Source organism: Myotis myotis, unplaced genomic scaffold (genome assembly GCF_014108235.1).
Source record: "Myotis myotis isolate mMyoMyo1 unplaced genomic scaffold, mMyoMyo1.p scaffold_m19_p_3, whole genome shotgun sequence".
In the NCBI taxonomy this organism is placed as follows: Eukaryota; Metazoa; Chordata; class Mammalia; order Chiroptera; family Vespertilionidae; genus Myotis; species Myotis myotis.
The window spans coordinates 10,721,890-10,740,041 of NW_023416335.1; the positions used below are offsets into that span (position 1 = coordinate 10,721,890).

General features: G+C 37.1%; 1 protein-coding gene across 6 annotated transcripts; it reads left to right on the forward strand.

The window, feature by feature from the left end:
• Positions 1-46: 46 nt before the first annotated feature.
• CNOT7 (CCR4-NOT transcription complex subunit 7) lies at positions 47-17,440 on the forward strand. 6 transcript variants are annotated; one of them, XM_036296598.1, is made up of 7 exons: positions 47-183; positions 1,450-1,660; positions 3,517-3,710; positions 8,895-9,056; positions 11,666-11,810; positions 14,124-14,234; positions 15,824-17,440. In XM_036296598.1, exons 2-7 carry the CDS (start codon positions 1,544-1,546, stop codon positions 15,950-15,952), a joined length of 858 nt encoding a protein of 285 aa, XP_036152491.1. In that variant the 5' UTR covers positions 47-183; positions 1,450-1,543; the 3' UTR covers positions 15,953-17,440. The 6 variants fall into 6 exon arrangements, with proteins under 6 accessions (XP_036152491.1, XP_036152493.1, XP_036152495.1 ...); XM_036296600.1 differs by having other exon boundaries at positions 47-174; XM_036296601.1 differs by lacking the exon at positions 47-183 and adding an exon at positions 381-972.
• Positions 17,441-18,152: the final 712 nt, after the last annotated feature.

Consider the following 18,152-nt stretch of genomic DNA (forward strand, 5'->3'; position numbering starts at 1 on the left):
CGCGACGCGACGCGACGGCGCAGCTCGGTGCGGCGCAGCGCCGGCTCCCCTTCCCCCCTCGCTGGGCGAGAGGTGTCTATGGGGCATCCGCTGCCGCCGCCGCTGCCGCCACCACCGCCGCCGCCGCCGAGTGCTGTCTCTATGGCGAGGAGGAGGAGGAGAAGCGCGAGCTCGGTGACACAAGTAGATCTGGCGCCTGCAGCCGGCGGCGGGGGCGGGCGGGATGGGGAAGTGGGAAGGGGGTGGGACGGTGGACCCGGGAGGGTGCGCGATGGCGCCAGCTGGAACGGGGCCGGCGGAGCACGGAGCAGGGTGGCGGGCGGAGGAGAGGGAAGGTAGCTGAGGCTGGGGGTTTGTCCGGGGGCTGGCGCGGAGTGATGACGCAGAGGCTTTGTACCTGAGGCTCGGCGGCGGTGGGAAGGAAATGGGGGGCGGAGGGCGGTGGCCCAGGTCCCCAGCTCCTCGGATGCTGGCGCGCGGCAGTGCCCGGGGTCAATCTGGCTGCAGTCAGTGGTTATCTGCACCTTCGCCCTGGCGCTCCGCCAGGGAGGAGAGTTATCTGTGGCTGGAATGCTTCTGCACCGCCCTCTCCTTTCTCGGGGAGCCCGCAGGGCGGAGATGCTTCCTCCAGCAGGGAGGTCTGTGGCCCCCTTCGCTCCTGCAGCTGCAGGCCAGGGCCTTGCAGAAAAGCACTGGGAACTGCAGGGGCGGCCCGCCCTGTGTGGCAGAGTGGGCAGGCTTAGAAAGCAGGGACCCCTAGATCTTTGGGTTTCTGTTCTCAAAGCCGTCGGTTACACCTGTGACTGCAGAGTTTGGGTGGGGGCATAATTCCTTTGAAAAATCTTTGTTATGCTATTTTTTTTTTCAAACTGTGAAAAACGAAGGAGCCTTTTCCTGTTCAAGAACCAAAATGTGGTCTGTCCTGTTATCATATACCGTGAAACCAGTGTATATGGCCCAGCAACATGAAGTGTGTGTGTTTGGTAACCAGGGGAAAATGCTATGATTTTTAGGAAATTAGAAAGAAACAATTTGAAATGCCTTGCTTTTTCCCTCCTGCAGTTAATGGACATTCAGACAAGCGCTGTGTCTGTTACTTATTGCTCAGAAATAACTTATTATTATTATTATTATTAAAGTAGGTTTAATTTTGCCCCCTCCAATATGGCTTGAATAAATGACAGTCAAGGAGATTCTGTAATCAAATCAGATTTTGAATGTTCTGTTCATTAGGAATAAAAGCAAACATTACTTCTGTCCTAGTAACATGTGATCTTCTCACATGTGTATCAGTATTTCAAGTTTCATTTTTGTCTGAAAATGGTTATCAATTTTATTCAGTGAGTTGAATTCAGAGCAGTCTTTAATTAGTGGGAAATTATTAATATGTGCACATAAAACACTATATAACTGATGTTAGAACCAGGAAACCTGTGTTTTTTTTGACAGGTACACAAATAAAGGATAAAGTATTTTATGAAACAGATCTTCAATCAAGTATAACATTTTGATGCTTGGCAGCTAGACTCCTTGTGCCCTCACTATGCCAGCAGCAACGGTAGATCATAGCCAAAGAATCTGTGAAGTTTGGGCTTGCAACCTGGATGAAGAGATGAAGAAAATTCGTCAAGTTATTAGAAAATATAATTATGTTGCTATGGTATGCCTATGATCAAATATCCTTAAATGCTTATAAAAGGGGAAGAGGAATTTTAAAAGTCTTGAATTCAACCCTTTGATTTTTTTTAAAGGGATTAATTTAATTATGCAAAGGAAATTTTGTCTGTGTCCTCCAACCAAAGACCACAGGAAACATACCTGTGATGTGACATGTTGGGTTTATTACTTACTGGAATGAGGGAAAATGCATACCGTTGGAGGAAACTTGGGTGAGGCAGTTTTAGATAGGGATTAAGGAAGCAGGGCTTTGTGGGAAGCTGGGGTATCTTAATAAAGTTTTTCTTTTAATTGATTTTTAGAGAGAGGAACGGAGAGAGGGAATGAGAGTGAGAAACATGGATTTGTTGTTCCATTTATTGATGTATTCATTTGTTGCTTGTGTGGGGTCTGACTGGAGATCAGACCTGCAACCTTGGCATGCAGGGTCGACACTAACCAACTGAGCTACCCAGCAGGGCAATGTGTTTTAACTAGACTCAAAGAAGACCCAAGTAAGTCGAAAGCTATAAAGAAGCAACAGTCAGTCACTAACCAAGATGGGTATTTGGTCATTTTCGTGGTTCTCCGTGTTTAGTCATGATTACAGAGTGGCCTTGTCTGATGTTGAAGTGTGAAATTGTTTATAGTCGACGGAAGAACATTAGCTACAGGTGCCAAGTCAGCCCCTAGCAATGCTAAGGCCTAACTGATAATACCAGATCAGCTCCCATAAGCTAGGAAACTCCTGATGTCTTTCTCAAACAAAAAAGGTCTCCCAGTGAAACGTTGATCTGCAGTTTTGTTGTTTGGTTTTTAATTTTAAAAAAGTTAGCAGTGGAGTTCCATGAACATATTGCTGTTAAGCAGCTCATCTTGTACTTCTGTTATAGCTACTCTACTCTTTTCTAGAAAATTAGCTTTGTGAAGCAAGGGGTTAGTATCTTAATATTTTGTTCTTCCAACATCTAGCATAACACAGTACTTCCAATAGAGTGGTTTTTGAGTAGGGAAAATTTAGAGAAGTTTTAATTTCTTTACTGTTTATAGTGACTTGGTATTTAGATTTTGTTCTTAGCTTCCTAATTTGAATTTTAATACTAAACTGATGTATCATTTTCTCAGTATTTTTAATACAAATAAATATACTTCTATGGGGAGGGAAAAGTTGATTGTTTAAAATATGAATATTTGAATGTACATAGATAATTTTCTATTTAATAAAGGTGTACATCCTCACAGAATTAAATTTTCTTATTCAGTAGAAATTGCTAGCACTCACTTATTTCTCAGATGATAAGGAGTGACAACATTAGAGACGTGATAACATTCTTCAGGAGTGTGAGTGGCATGCAATTTTTGATGACATGCTTTCTCTGGAGTACAAAGAGAAGACTGTTTTGGCTCAAGAAATTAGAAGGGTTTGATGTTTATATAATCCTTGCCTGAGAAAAATGATTGGAAAGTATGATGCATTTTCCATTCTTTATGACCAGTTCCATATTGGTTTTAACAGATTAGCATAGTTTCACATACCTCTTGAGAAACATCAACTTACAATTTTTTGTCTCTTCCTTGGGAATAGAGTACTTGGTTGCATTTATCATCCTATATATAAGTAATTTTTTTACTGATACGATATTTAAAGTAAGGAAAATTCATTGAGGTTGTAGAGTTTCATTTTATGGTTCCAAAAAATAATGCTCTTTTCTGTTAAAAGGTACTTTGTAATGGAATATGAGTGTATAGAATATCATCAATAACAGGATTCTTTAATTTGTACCAAAAATTGCTTATTTATTCTAGGAATTTGTGGACTGTGGTTTTTAGTAAATAATGAATTTTAAAACTGTTTTACAGGACACCGAGTTTCCAGGTGTGGTTGCAAGACCTATTGGAGAATTCAGGAGCAATGCTGACTATCAGTACCAACTATTACGGTGTAATGTAGACTTGTTAAAGATAATTCAGCTAGGACTGACATTTATGAATGAGCAAGGAGAATACCCTCCAGGAACTTCAACTTGGCAGTTTAATTTTAAATTTAATTTGACGTAAGTGGGAAATAAATATAACCTGATAATTTTTCTTAGTTTAATTTTTGGAGTTGATTTCCCTCAAGTATAGTGAATGAAATTCTAAGTGAATATGGCATAGTTATCCTGGAAATACTTAAAACCTAAAATCTCAAAGGTTAGAGTGCTTCTGGATATTATAGGTCCAAATAATTGAATAAAGAAGAGTCTCCAATTCATGTACTTTGAATTCTAGAAATGTTATATGAAAAGAATTCCTGCCACATTTTTTGAAATTTGGAAAATTTTGAGTATTGGAAATACTTCTTAACAGAAAAAAATAACGAATATTAGTTTCACTTTCAAACTTGTGTACAGTTTGAAATACATCTTTGTTGTAATAGTTTTGCTTCTTAGGTTTTTATTACAGTCATACTCCAGTTTATGAGTAGTTTATATATCAAACGTGGTAAGATATTTCTTGGAAACTTGGGTGCATTTTCCTGACAAGTCAATGTTATATAAATGATTATATTCCCAGGTCAGGCAACGAAATCTTTTATACTTACACTAAAGACCCAATGCATGAAATTCGAGCAAGAGTAGGCCTTCCTTTCCCCAGCAGCCGGCACCGGCTTCCCTCTGACACCTGGGACCCAAGCTTCCCTCGCATCCCCGGCTTGGTCCAGAAGGATGTCTGGTCTAATTAGCATATTACGCTTTTATTATTATAGATATGGGAGAAGTAATACTGTCCTTTAACCTATTGCTTCTTTCGGGAACCCTTCAGAATCTGGCAGATTGTCTTCCAGAATCTGAATTCTAACTGAAGCCCAGGGTAGAAACCCAGTTTCCTTACTTGTAATTCTTGTCTATCATTGGTAGGAGTAATCTTGATAGCTTAGAGAAATGTAGATTGTTTGGGCCAAAGGTAGATTGTTTATAAACTGACTGTAAGTTGGAGAAATGTTTTAATACATTCAAAGTGTGGTACAATACAGGATTGCAATGTCCTGTTTGACAGCCTGTACTTGTGTAATGTACTGTAACGTCTGATTTGAAAAATAGTAAAAGAAGGTGGTAATGCCAATGTATGAACCTCCCATTCTCTGTAGAATAATGTGAAATTTAGTATAGGAGATTTCAGGAAAAGCAGGGTTGATGATTTTAAAGGGTAGTGTTAGTGTTGCAGTAATATGGCTTACACTTTCATTGTGTTTAGCCTGACTCCTTGTTTTTGGATTTTAAAATGTACTCTTCAGAACCTTGTAAAGGGTAAAAAAATACTTGTCTCTGTTCAAACTGATAATAACCTTTCATAAGTACAGTAGTTCTGAAACACAGAAAATGGCTTTTTAGCCTTTTCCCAAAAGACCACTTTTTAAAATTATTTGTTTACCATTTCATTTGTTCTATGTTACTCTTTTTCTAAACTTGTCATTATTAGAACATTGTTTTAACTAAGATACCATTGTGATCTTAGTACCTGAGTAGGAGGAGACCCATCCGTGTCACAGTTTTGGTAAAGTTGAAATTTTCCTTATTTATAAACATCATTGTTCTAATAACAACTGCTTTGTTAGTATAGTCTCTGAAAGACATTTTTCTCATACAGAGAGGGCTACTGTAGATTTGCGATACCAAGTTTTGCATCCATTTCCACTGATGTTCATGTCTTGGGAGATGTTTAAGGAGAAGGATATAGTGAAAAAATATTAAGTAGAAAAAGTCAGTTGGAAGATAAAACAAGTGCCATCTAATGTGGAGACAGAGCCCCATGAACAGAAGCTTGGATATTTTGAAGAAAGGTGAAAATTCCCTTTGTATTATGGCCTAAAGTGAATGTATCAGCGGCTGTGCTAGGCACCAGGGATACAGAATTGAGGGATGTTGGTCGTGGTCATCATAACTCCTTTGTCTGCTTCATGTTACTAAAATCCAAGAACTAGAATTGTTAGGTACTGATCAATATATTATAATCTTCTCCAAACTGAATTTCAGAGTTGATATGTACATGAAACTTGAAGTGGGGTATTGAGCTGTGAAGAAAGCCATGGGCAGAATTCCTCTAAAAGTCAAAAGAGATGAGAATGAAATTTTTATCGGGTCATCAATTTGATGATTATAGTAATTGATATTTGAGAGAATCATTTGCACAGTGTGGAAGAGATTACAGGGGATCATGGCTTCAGTAATAACAGAAAGGAAGACTTCATTTAAGGAAAATGGCAGTGCAAAGGAGATAGTGCCGTAAGAAGCGGGGACAACAGAAACAAAGGATAGCTGTTTTACTGATAATGCACAGGCATTTGAAGGTTAAAGGACAGCTGTCAGTTACGGAGTTGTAGGCTGAATATGTTGTCTTTCATAGCCTTTGCAGATTTGGGGGGCATCTTTGTGTTCTTCCCAGTTTGGGCTCATTAGATGCTATGTTTAGTAACCATCTGTGTATTTGTGACCATCTGTATGCCAGTTTATTTACCTCTTCTGATTTTCAGCATCAATTTAAATATATAGGAGTTAACATTTTTAAAAATGTAAAATGTGTGGTGAGCCAGGATTTCATTGAGTCTGGAAAGTGTTTCTATATTGTAAAATCGCTAACCTGCATGTTTAAAATGTGAATTTGTGTAGTAGGCTAAGTTTGATTTGTAGCTAGAGGTGATTTCAGTACATTTACTGCATTTAGCAGACCTAGATGAGTCAGTGCCTGACTGTAGGATATACTTGAGATAGACAGCCTTGTATCTCTGTTTTTTGAAAAACTTTATTTTTAGAGATTTATGCATGGCTTTCCTTTCTGTTCAGTTGTCAGAACTGGGTATTCTGTGACCGTCAACTTCAGTACTTAATTCATGTTAGGAGTGGTCCCATTATTGTCTATTGCCATTCTGAGCAGATTGATCCACTCAGTAAGCCAGCACTTGCACCTATAGCAATTCTAATATCCTATATAATAAAGAGCTAATATGCTAATTAGACCAAACAGCAGAACAACCTTCTGGACGAAGCCTGGGCTGCGAGGGCCGAGTCCCTTGCACAATTTTTGTGCATCGGGCCTCTAGTATAAGCAATATTTAAAGTAATTTATTGAGATTGAATTAACTAACATTTTAATATTTTCCTACATCTGCTAGCAAGGTGGAATGATTTCAGAACTTGAAATGGACATCAGGGAAAAGGGACATTCTATTGATTTAGAGCAGTGGTTCTCAGCCTTCTGGCCCTTTAAATACAGTTCCTCATGTTGTGACCCAACCATAAAATTATTTTCGTTGCTACTTCATAACTGTAATGTTGCTACTGTTATGAATCGTAATGTAAATATCTGATATGCAGGATGGTCTTAGGCGACCCCTGTGAAAGGGTCATTCGACTACCAAAGGGGTTGTGACCCACAGGTTGAGAACCGCTGATTTAGAGAATTGAGTCATAACAGTTACGGAGTTTCCCTTACCACACCAAGTATCTTCTGTCCTATTTGGAGATTTAGTTAGCTTATCTGGATGGGGCTCCCAGCTTTCTCTTTCTAATCACATGGGTATTATAAAGCATGGAATTTGTTCCAAATGATAAAATATTTAGTCCAATGAAATTCAGATGACAGTACATTAACTTATCTGGATTGAGCTATGTTAACTGCAGGAACAAAAAAAGAAATAATTTGCATACATGTTTTTGTTTACTACTTACTTGATCATAATTTATCAGAAGTAGTCATCCAGGTCTCTCCTGGGGCCTGGGTATGGGACCTGGGAGTCCATATTTATGGTAAGCTCTCTGGGTGATTCTTATCATTTGGCAAGTTTGGGCAACACTCACTATTCCACTTCTTGTTTTTTTTGTTTTTTTATCTGATGATATAACATTGAACAAAATAGGTAAAAATGACTGTCCTCCTAAAGCTTGCATTCTGGTTGAGAGAGACAGACAGTTAATAAAAGCAAGCATGTGGCCCAGAATAATGTGAGTCTGGAGAAAGAATCTGTTATGCCTCGGTTGGCTATAATTGCTAAAACATGCCTCCCCTTGTGAGCATTGCGACCTGATGAGTGAGGGTCTAGCTGTTTAAGATACATATTCTTAGTATAATAAGGCCAAATGATACTGTTGTTGAATGAAAAAAACTTGTATTGGGTTTACTCAGATATCCTTTCTGAGGAGTTTTCCAGGGGAAAATCGACAGTGATTGTTCTGGTTTTCCTATTTTTAAATATTTCAGTGGCTAGTTTTATTTTTTAGAGACATTTGGAAGTAGATTGGTTTCCAGAGACTAGACCATAAGAATACATTTCGGCTCAAGTGTGATTTTTCTTTTGGTATAATTAGTTTTGTTAAATGGTTTAATAGGATTGTCTTTGCTAAATGATGGAAAGTGATATTTTTACAGTTTAAAATGTAAACAGAAAAGTCTAGTGGGGCAATGCACAAAATACTTGTCTTTCATTCTCAGAAACATATACCTTCATTTTTTCACTTATTTAATATTTTAGATACCCGTGTATACTTACAAAGTAGAGATGGCTTTCTTTTTGGCATAAGTAGTCTTGAGTGATTGGTTTATGTTTAGATTTCCTGGCTTGATTTTTGGTAGGCAATCTTGGAGGATTAAGATTGTTAGAAGAAGAAATGATTGCTGTTATACCCGAGTCCTTCATTTTAATCAGGTTACTGCTCAGTGGGGCCATTTGCAAGGCTAATTATTTATGAGAGGCGGCCTCTCCTTTGACTTTAATACGGAATGTTGGAATGTCGTTTAACGCAGCCACGTCAGATGTTTGCACGTGTTCTCTCTGGTGCTGCCCAGAACAGGTAGATGAGCCCTCACCCTGCAGCGACAGCAGCATCTGGCAGTGTTAAAGCGGCTGCTGAGACTAAAAGAACATGTCTGTCAGTTTGTGGTGCTAGTTCCCAGTGAATAGAAGACTCTTTTTGTCAAAGCCAAATTTATTTAACTTTTGAAAGGCTAGTTCAGAGTAAAGATTAAAATGTCACCATTGGACTGTTCTGCATGATTATTTAATGTGTGCACAGTTTCCTGAAATCATGACTGTTAATGATTAAACTGTAATTTCTTTCCATGTATGTGAAACATTGGAACACCTGGACCCAAGCCAGCCCTCTTTCTTGTTTGTGGCATTGTAGTTGTGGGTCTAAGTTGAGAAAAAGAGTTTGTTTGAAGTATGGCACTTTTGAATGTTGTGTTTCTTCTTCTCCTGCCAGGGAGGACATGTATGCCCAAGACTCTATAGAGCTACTAACAACATCTGGTATCCAGTTTAAAAAGCATGAGGAGGAAGGAATTGAGACCCAGTACTTTGCAGAACTTCTTATGACATCGGGAGTGGTCCTCTGTGAAGGGGTCAAATGGTTATCATTTCATAGGTAAAGAGATTGCATTACAAATGGCATGCGTGTTTTTGCCACACAAAACTCACACTGCAACAGTTTTGAGTGAAGTGCTTAAATTAAACAAGGAGAAGTGATAAACAGAAAAAGAGAATGGCATGTGTGTTACCGTTTCCTAGCTGCTTCACGTTTGGCTTGGTCACTGTTTCAGCACTTTCAGGCTCAGTTCGATAAAGAATTGGTTGCCACATTGCAGTCTCCTAACTCTGAAGAGACTAATGTTGGTCTACTTAAAGGTTTTACAACATGGGGTACATTTTGGCCCATGAGAGTCAGCACTGCATAGTGAAAAGGGTACAGGCTAGGAAAATAGACCTTGGTTTAGTCCAACAATGCCATTTGGAATCTGTTACCTAAGGTTATTTAACATTACCTAGCCTAAGTGCAAGAATTCATTCATTAAAAATACTTATTATCTACCATAAGCCTTGCCCTATGATAAAATTCTAGGAATTAAGATATAAACAAAACAGGCTAAACTTTTTGTCCTCATAGAGTTTACATTCTGGTGGGAATGGGCACACAGTTTTTCTAAATGATGGAATTTACATGTGGTTTTTTTTAGCACTTTAGATTAAGTGCTATGGAGGCAAAAAAGCAAAGTGCTAGGGGTTGGTGTGTGGTAGAGTTTAATTTTATTTAAATAAAGTGATCAGGATGGCATCATTTAGAAGAACTATCTTGCAGAATTGTTTTAAAGTATTGTATTATGCAGGTGTTAATGTTCTTATACTCCACTTCATACATTTTTTTAAAAAAATAAGACTCTCCCACATGCTTTACCAGTTCCAGCTCTGGCCTGTGGAATGATTACAGTAAAAGACTGTTCATGTTGTAAACTTGGCGCAAGACTAAGCAGTAATTTTTGAGTTGGAGATACTGAACATACTAATTCTTACCTGTTATCTTTCCTTTCTACTCTCCTCTACTTGTTACCTCGGGAAATAAGACTTCAGTCTCTGTTAATTTGGGAAATGTTTTTGAATTCTTTTTTTTACAAAATTTCCTGGTCAGAAGGAAACAAAAGAATGGGAAAGGATTTGCCTGTGCTTTTACTACATACATTATGGTCTTTCGTTCAAAAGATACTCTGAGCAAGTACTTTGACTTGGCACTGGGGTATTGAGATGAACAAAGAGGGTTCGTGTCGCTTTAGAGGTTAGTCTAGATTAGACTCTTAGTATTTGAATACTTGTCAAGATATGTTAAGATTTTTATTCTACAAAATGCTATTATATGTTTTCTTCATATTATCTGTTTCTAGAAGATAAAGACTAATTTATAAATCCTAAACTCTAATATAATCTTACCTTTACTAGTAGTAAGCAAAGGCTGTGTTGATTTATATTTTAGGTAGACACCAGAGTACTACGTCTTTGCCAACTACCAGAAATTTAAAGGTTTCTGCTGTTTATTATTTATACCTTGATATTTCTAAGTGGTCTTCAATGGTAAAGCTTTCTTTGCCTTTTTTTTTTTTTTTTTTTTTTTTTTTTAAATAGCAAAGGTGGAAATTTATTGAAGAACAAGCACAGACTCCCACGTGGGGAGGGGGAAAGAGTTCCCTCTTGCCTTTTTTAGATTAGAAGTAAAACTCTGAATAGTAAATATAAATTTTGTTTTATACCCTCCCCAAAAGATATGTAAATAACATCTCATCAGATGTCAAGCTTCATATTGAAAAAACGTTTTTTAAATGCGATTCCTGCCCTTTAAACTAATGGAGAAAACAATACATGCATTTTGAAGGATAGTACAAGAAAACAACTTGTGTAACAAATCTGTGGGAGCTGGGCTCTACAGGGAAGGCACCTGGGAGAGGTCCCTGAAGGAAAGGTAGACAGAAAAGAGGGTGTGTAATGGCCTGGGAGTGTAGGGAGCTGTAAAACTGGGGGAAAGCCAAACAGTAGGTGCAGGAAGTGTTGATTGGAGAGTATGGGTTTGTATTTTGTTCTGTAGACAGTCTCAGCCTTTGCTGCCTTCACTTGCATGTGCAGCATTCCCACTAGTATCTCTTGGGGAGCCATCAGGAGATGGTAACAGAAATAATTTTGAGGGAAGAGAGCACTTAATAAAGTCAGTTAAAGGAAGTGAATATACTTTGGTAGGGAATTAACCCTTTGGATTTTTGAAGTATGTGCCCTCTTTATAAAAAAGATGGGGAGATTTGCATTAGTTTTGCCTTGTGAATGCCAGTTCTCTTGCTACCTGTTTGGCCAACTTTCCATTCATCTTTATTTCTTCATTTCCATAGTTAATTAAATTTTTTAGACATACACTGTGGGCAGTTTGACATTATCCGTGAAGAGTTCTCTGTTCAAGGACCAGCAAAATAGTTCAGTGACTATAGGCTTGGGATGGTAGTAGAGGTCTGCATATTGGTGTCTGGAGGATGAAGTACCAAGGTCTGTGTAAGAAGACATTTTCCCATTACAGTTGTGAACTTATTTTCTGGTTTTGTGCACTATTTTTGTTGATTCTTTTTTTTTCTAGAGTGTGACTCACTTAAAATTTATTGTCAGAAAAGGTTTTTCATCTCCATGGTATTAAGGTCCCTCTTCTGTATTCTTTTAACCCTTTTGTAGTGGTTATGACTTTGGCTACTTAATCAAAATCCTGACCAATTCTAACTTGCCTGAAGAAGAGCTTGACTTCTTCGAGATCCTTCGATTGTTTTTTCCCGTCATTTATGATGTGAAGTACCTCATGAAGAGCTGCAAAAACCTCAAAGTAAGGCTTCGAGTGGCTTCACCTGTAATTGCACAGTCCCGACCAGCGATGACATGATAGGGTCCTGGTTGGGATGGTGATTCAGAACATGTGTCATAGTTTTATATTAAGTGCAGTTGTATTATCTGGTCATTTTTTTTTCCTTGCATAAATAATGCTTTATGGGAAATCCTTTTGCAAAGCTTTAATATGTATTAGCAGAACAAGTTTTCAGTAAAATTAAAACCAAGGATCAGATGTTTGTCATTGCTTGCCAGATTGAAAATAAAAAACCAGCACAGACACTGTGAGGCTCTCTTGTATAGAAGTGCAGGTTCTCACTCTCCCAACACGCACATAATCCGTCCACGCAAGATAGAGTGCAAGGGGCCAGCAGTGTGCAGATGTAGTCAGTAGGGTACAAAAGTTCCTCCTTCAGTTGGGCTTGGCTAGAGATTATTTTGTTGGGTCTAGTCATTGGATCGTGTTTCAGGGATTAAATTACAAAGCTGAAAGGGTTTTGTTTGCTTTTCCTGCCCCAAAGATTGTCGACTTGTTAGTAAGTGCTATAGTGAGTAAATGTCCTGTCCGGACAGTATCTTATATCCTGACACTGCTTAACATGTGTAATTGTTACTTTTGAACATTAATTTTTTCAAGAGGAAGATTGCTTGAAGGAAAAGTGTTCCTTTCGTTTGAGGATGCATCTGTGATGGCGCAGCCTCCTAAGGAACACAGTATTTTCTGTTACAGTGAATAAGCCATAATAAACAGAAACACAAACATTTAGGTAAAGTGGTTGCTTCAGAGAACCTATCTCAAGTTTGATCAAATTTTCTCCTCATCAAGCTTTTAGAAGTGCAATGATGTTATACTTTTAGAAGATGCTAAAAACTTTAAGAGCATTACTTTTACGCAGAAAGAAATATTTTAGGAATTAAATAGGAAACTTTGCTTTGACAGATGAACCAAAATCATAAGAGAAACAGTCTTTTGGCCAAAGTCAGCTTGCCTCCTCATAGAATTTGCCATATAACCAGGGAAATTTTTAAGGAAGATTATTTCATGTTTGTAACACCTAAGAGCAGCAGATTATTGTGCAATTTAAAGAGAATTCTAGCTATGTGACTTAAGTGAACTTGCAGTAGTATATCCTTACTACTCTAGAAACTCAGTCCATACCCTGAAAGTATTACGTGCTGAGACTCCAAGGCCGGAATGTTTTAATGTGGCCTTGGAAATGCATTTTAAAATTGATATCTGTACAATGACAGTTTCTGGAAACAACCAAATTATTGCTCATTATGTATACGTTATTTGAAAATTTCTAAGTATATCAGATATTCTGAATATAAGTGACCTAGAATGTTAAAATTCAGGTTCATGACAACAGTGCTTTTTGACCGCCTGAATGACCTACCCTGTTGCTCTCTAAGCAGCTGCTGTTACCTAAGCCTCCTGCTGTTTTTAGCTCAGAAGCAACTGCTGCCCAAAGCTCTATTTAGGCTGTGATAAACAGAAGGGTTGGTTTGCTAGTAGGGGCCTTAACAATTTAGAGAGGAATTTCTTTGTGTTTGTCTTGTTTTTCCTGATAACGCTTTCCTTCCTTTACTTTCCTCTAAGTGTCCTCCATTATTATTCTTTCCTCCTTTGCTATAGTCCCTTCCTCACTTCCTTCCTCTTTCTCTCTTTTATTCATTCTTTCTCTTCCTTTCTTTCACTATCATCTTTCTTTTTTTAATCCTAGCATTATTAACATAGGCAGATTTTTAGCAGACCCTTCTAAGGAGTTGTATTATAAAAACATTTTCTTTTTAACCAGCAAAACCATAGTTCAGCACTTAAGATTTTATTAGTCATAATAGCTTTGTTTTGTACAAATTATTTGGATGAAACTATTTAGAAATAGATTACTGAGAAGCTTAGGAAAATTAGAAAGTAACTACCTACAGTCAGGTTTATAATAATTGATCAGTGGGTGGACTGACTGTGCATGTACTCGATAATGTTACCCTTGATACCTGTTACCATATGATCTGCTTCCGCCGTATCTTTAGGAAAGCTATCTATCTATTTCATGCCTAAAACATATGATAAAGATAAATTTGCCCAATTAAGATCTAATTTTCGATTAAATTATAAACTTTACCCACATTCAACAAATATTTAGTATTTCACATTCTCTTGTGTTTTCCAGTGTTCATAAGGTCATCTCTACATTCTGAAGTTTATTTATATTTTGGTCATTGTCTAAGTTATATAATTTGTAAATTCAGGCATTGCAATGTTTCTCTTGACAGGCCTTTTTTTTTTTTTTTTCCTCCTGTCTTCTAGGGCGGTTTACAGGAAGTTGCAGAACAGTTAGAGCTGGAACGGATAGGACCACAACATCAGGCAGGGTCTGATTCACTGCTCACAGGAATGGCCTTTTTCAAAATGAGAGAAGTATGAAGACATCAGTGCCTTTTTCTCAATTGGTTGTTAGGTTGAGAACATTAAAAATCACATGGCAAAGTTTGGGGGCAATAAGTACTTATTAAATGAAAATATAATTAGAGGTACCATGTAAGTCATTTCTACCACACTTGAATGAAAGTATTTTAAAATAAGTCATCTTGAAATGTAGTTTAAGTGGAAATGAAAAAATAATTTCTTTGGAGACTAAAAAATTTACCTTAGAAAGTGCATAGGTCCAACTATATTATTTTTTAGATGAGAAAACGGAGGCCAGGTGTATACATTTCTAGTGGAGAACTCTAGAGTTCTCGCTATAGACCACATCAGTGCTACTCTTGCCAAGTCTGGGGACTCTTTCATCTGTTTCCTCTGGCATTGTCTTAATCTGAGGCATTAAATTGCTGGTAAAAACATTTGCTTATTCCATTCTTCAGTACTTTGAAGATTAATAGAGTAGGACTTGTGCTTTTAGAAGATTGCGTCTTACCAGAGGTTTTTAATTCCAAAGGGTTAAATAAAATCTGAAGAAGTAGTTGAGTCAAAAGTCATATTGAGCAGACCCTCCTTTAGTAAAAGGCAGAGATAAAGAACATAAAGAAGTTGGGTGTGGAAGAATAAAGTTGAATTAACCTGAGTCTATCCTTAGGTTAAGTGATAGGTGCAGGTATGCCTCGCTGTAGGTAAAATGCAAAGAAAAAAGGTTATTTGTGCAAAAACAAGATAGAATGGACTTTTGCTTATAAAAGCTTTAGTTTTTACAAAAAAATTATTATAAAATTCTTTTTTAGTATATTCTCTAAGACATTGAAGAATTGACTAAGTAGTCTTTTGGGAATTTAAAACTTTTTATAGAAATATATTAACAATAGGAAACATAATATCTGTTTTGCCAAGTAGTACTGGATTTTTTTACCAAGTGATTTGGACTATCAATTCATTAAAGTAAATACTTTGTTTTGTATGTCATTCCAGTGCTGCATTAGAGAATTAAAGCAGTCATTTGGATTTTCAGCTTTGCATTTTAAAAATAGTTTAATGGTTGAATTAATGGTGGGTTCCCTACTACTAATTGGTTACCTTTATTTTTCTTGGCTTCTTCAAGGATAGTAACCAAATGTGAATGTTCAGATTTTACTGTCCAGGATGTGTTTAAGCTTTGATTGTTTTTAGTCAACTTAGCCTTGAGGTAGGCTCAAGGCTACTTATCTAAACTCCCCACACCCACCATTTGCTATTTTCATTCATTCTTATCATTGAGTGCTGTTCAGTTAATGGGGTAAAAAGGTCTGCCATTTTTCCATGATTACAGATTCTTATAAAAATGGTCTAAATGTTAAAAGGAAAGACATGCATTTTATACTTTTTTTTGTAGTCTTTTTCTTTGGTTTCTTTTGAGCTCTGAACTTGAGGACCTCAGTTTTATTCATTGATTTATATGTGTGGCCTCAAAGGAGATGATAGAAAAGAGCTGCCGTTGTAGTTAGGAACAGCCAGTACTGATTTTGCTGAAATATACATTACCAGTGGTACCATTTGGTTAAAATTATCTCTTTTTTCCCCCCAAAATTCCTTTTTAGATGTTCTTTGAAGATCATATTGATGATGCCAAATATTGTGGTCATTTGTATGGCCTTGGTTCTGGTTCATCCTATGTACAGAATGGCACAGGGAATGCATATGAAGAGGAAGCCAACAAGCAGTCATGACATGAAATAGTCCTTTTATTTTTATTTTATTTGAACTACACACATGCTTGTATATAGGTTTTATCTCTGGTTGAATCCCTTGAACAATAGACTTTTTTTTTTCATCGCCCATTTTATTTTTGTCTTTCAGTATTTAATATGACCATTCCTATCTCAGAGCTTAAATAGAAAAGCATTCAGGTTAAATTTGGCCTTAATATACTTGTTAGCAGGCGTGTGTGACAGAGAGTGGAAAAGCTGCATCATATAAACTTGACCGATTGGAGCTTGGTTTGTTTCCCTTTCCTAAATTAACTAGCACTGACTGTAATTTATTTCCGTGTTTCATGTCTCCCTTCCATTCTGCAGGAGTTTTAGCTATTTGAGATTGTGGACCATCAATTTTGCACTTTAGAGAGTGATTCTGACTCAGATCCTCTGTTTTATCAGAAAATTTGGTTTTCCTTGCTCTTAGCTGGAAAAATGACCATCTGCCAACTTTATAAAGTATTTACTTTTCACCTGTGGAATATCGCACATGCATTATGCAAATGGTTGGTTCAGCAAGACTACAAAAGAAAAGACGAAAACTACTGAGGAGCTTAGTAACTGCTGTTTCAGTACTAGTGTTTAATCTTCCAAGCACATCTAGTGTCTGTCAGTTTCTGATTGGCATGTGTGTAGGCCGCTCTGACTGAAGAACCTTTCAAACCAGCTTTACACCCTCCAGGAAAAGTCCCTTGTTTGTGATTGGACATTTATTGTCTGCCAGGAAACTGGTCTCCAAGATGTTGACGCTGCAATTGTTTTATGATGGCACAGTTCCCTTGATCTGCTTTTTATTCCATCATTGTTCATCTTATTTTAATTTTTTTTTAATTTTATAGCCATACTTAAGAGCTCTTGATTTGTTAATTCCAAAAATCAAATTCATTAAAGTCCAAAGATAATAAATCTTTAGGTATATTTTGTACCAGATTAAATTAGACAAAAAATTATGCTTTCATAGTTGTTACAAAGATAAAGAATGGAGAGATTTGGTGCACAACAAAATACAAAAATATATATATGTTAGCTATGTGTGTATATATACACACATAGCTAATATATAGCTAATAAAATTACCTGAGGAGTGTAATGTTTGTTTATTTTGTGTGTGTATATCTTTGCAATCTATTTTATATATATTGACAAAAGAGACTGTGAAATATTTAGCCATGCAGAATATGTGACTAGACCAGAGCATGTGTAGGAAGACATTTTGGTAATCATTAACTCTACTCAGAATGATGGACTACAAGTAATGATGTGTGTTATCTACACTTCAATCAGTAATAATAGCAAATCTCCAAATGTTAGCCACATTGGTTTGTTTTCCTTGTACATTTATTCATGATACTACAGAGCTGTAACTGGGTGGTCCTTTTTAAACAAGACATTTGCAAAACAGAGGGTATTATTTGTTTTTAAAGCTTTTGTAAATAAAGGCTTCAGAAATGTTTTCTTATATATGTTGGTGAATGGTCTTTTTGTTTTGAAAATATTGGGGGGATTACTTTTTTTAATTTGAGTAACTGAACAGAACTCAGTAACGTCATTAACTGTAGCTAATTATTATTATTTTTTTTAAAATATATTTTATTGATTTTTTACAGAGAGAAAGGGAGAGAGATAGAGAGTTAGAAACATCGATGGGAGAGAAACATCGATCAGCTGCCTCCCGCACATCTCCCACTGGGAATGTGCCCGCAACCCAGGTACATGCCCTTGACCGGAATCGAACCCGGGACCTCTCAGTCCGCAGGCCGACGCTCTATCCACTGAGCCAAACCGGTTTCGGCAACTGTAGCTAATTATTGAAAAATCAATCTGGGCCTTCTGCATTTCAACAGTGGTGGCTTATTTATTAATGCTTCAACTGGATTTTCAGAATTGATTCCTATCTCTAAGAATGCATTTATTCTGAAAGATTTATAAAGTAAATGCACTTGGCATAACTTACGGTGGCTTCTTTTTAAAGCTGATCCAATATAGCAGGTATCTAATTGGTTTCTTTTTATTTTTATCTTCACCTCCTCAAAAAAAAAACAAAAAAAAAAAAAACGAATTAAGATTGCCTTTTGAATAGCCGCATAGTTGCTGAACTTCATAGTTTTTATCACTATTGGTTTCTGTCTCTAAGAAGTAATATAACTTTTATAAGAGGAACATTATGACTTAC

What these genes read in the sequence shown, in the direction of transcription:
- CNOT7 (XM_036296598.1), top strand. Translation starts at nt 1,544, where the DNA reads ATGCCAGCAGCAACGGTAGATCATAGCCAAAGAATCTGTGAAGTTTGG. An exon ending in AATATAATTATGTTGCTATG is followed by an intron (nt 1,661 to 3,516) that starts GTATGCCTATGA and finishes ACTGTTTTACAG; the next exon opens with GACACCGAGTTTCCAGGTGT. An exon ending in CCTTTTTCAAAATGAGAGAA is followed by an intron (nt 14,235 to 15,823) that starts GTATGAAGACAT and finishes ATTCCTTTTTAG; the next exon opens with ATGTTCTTTGAAGATCATAT.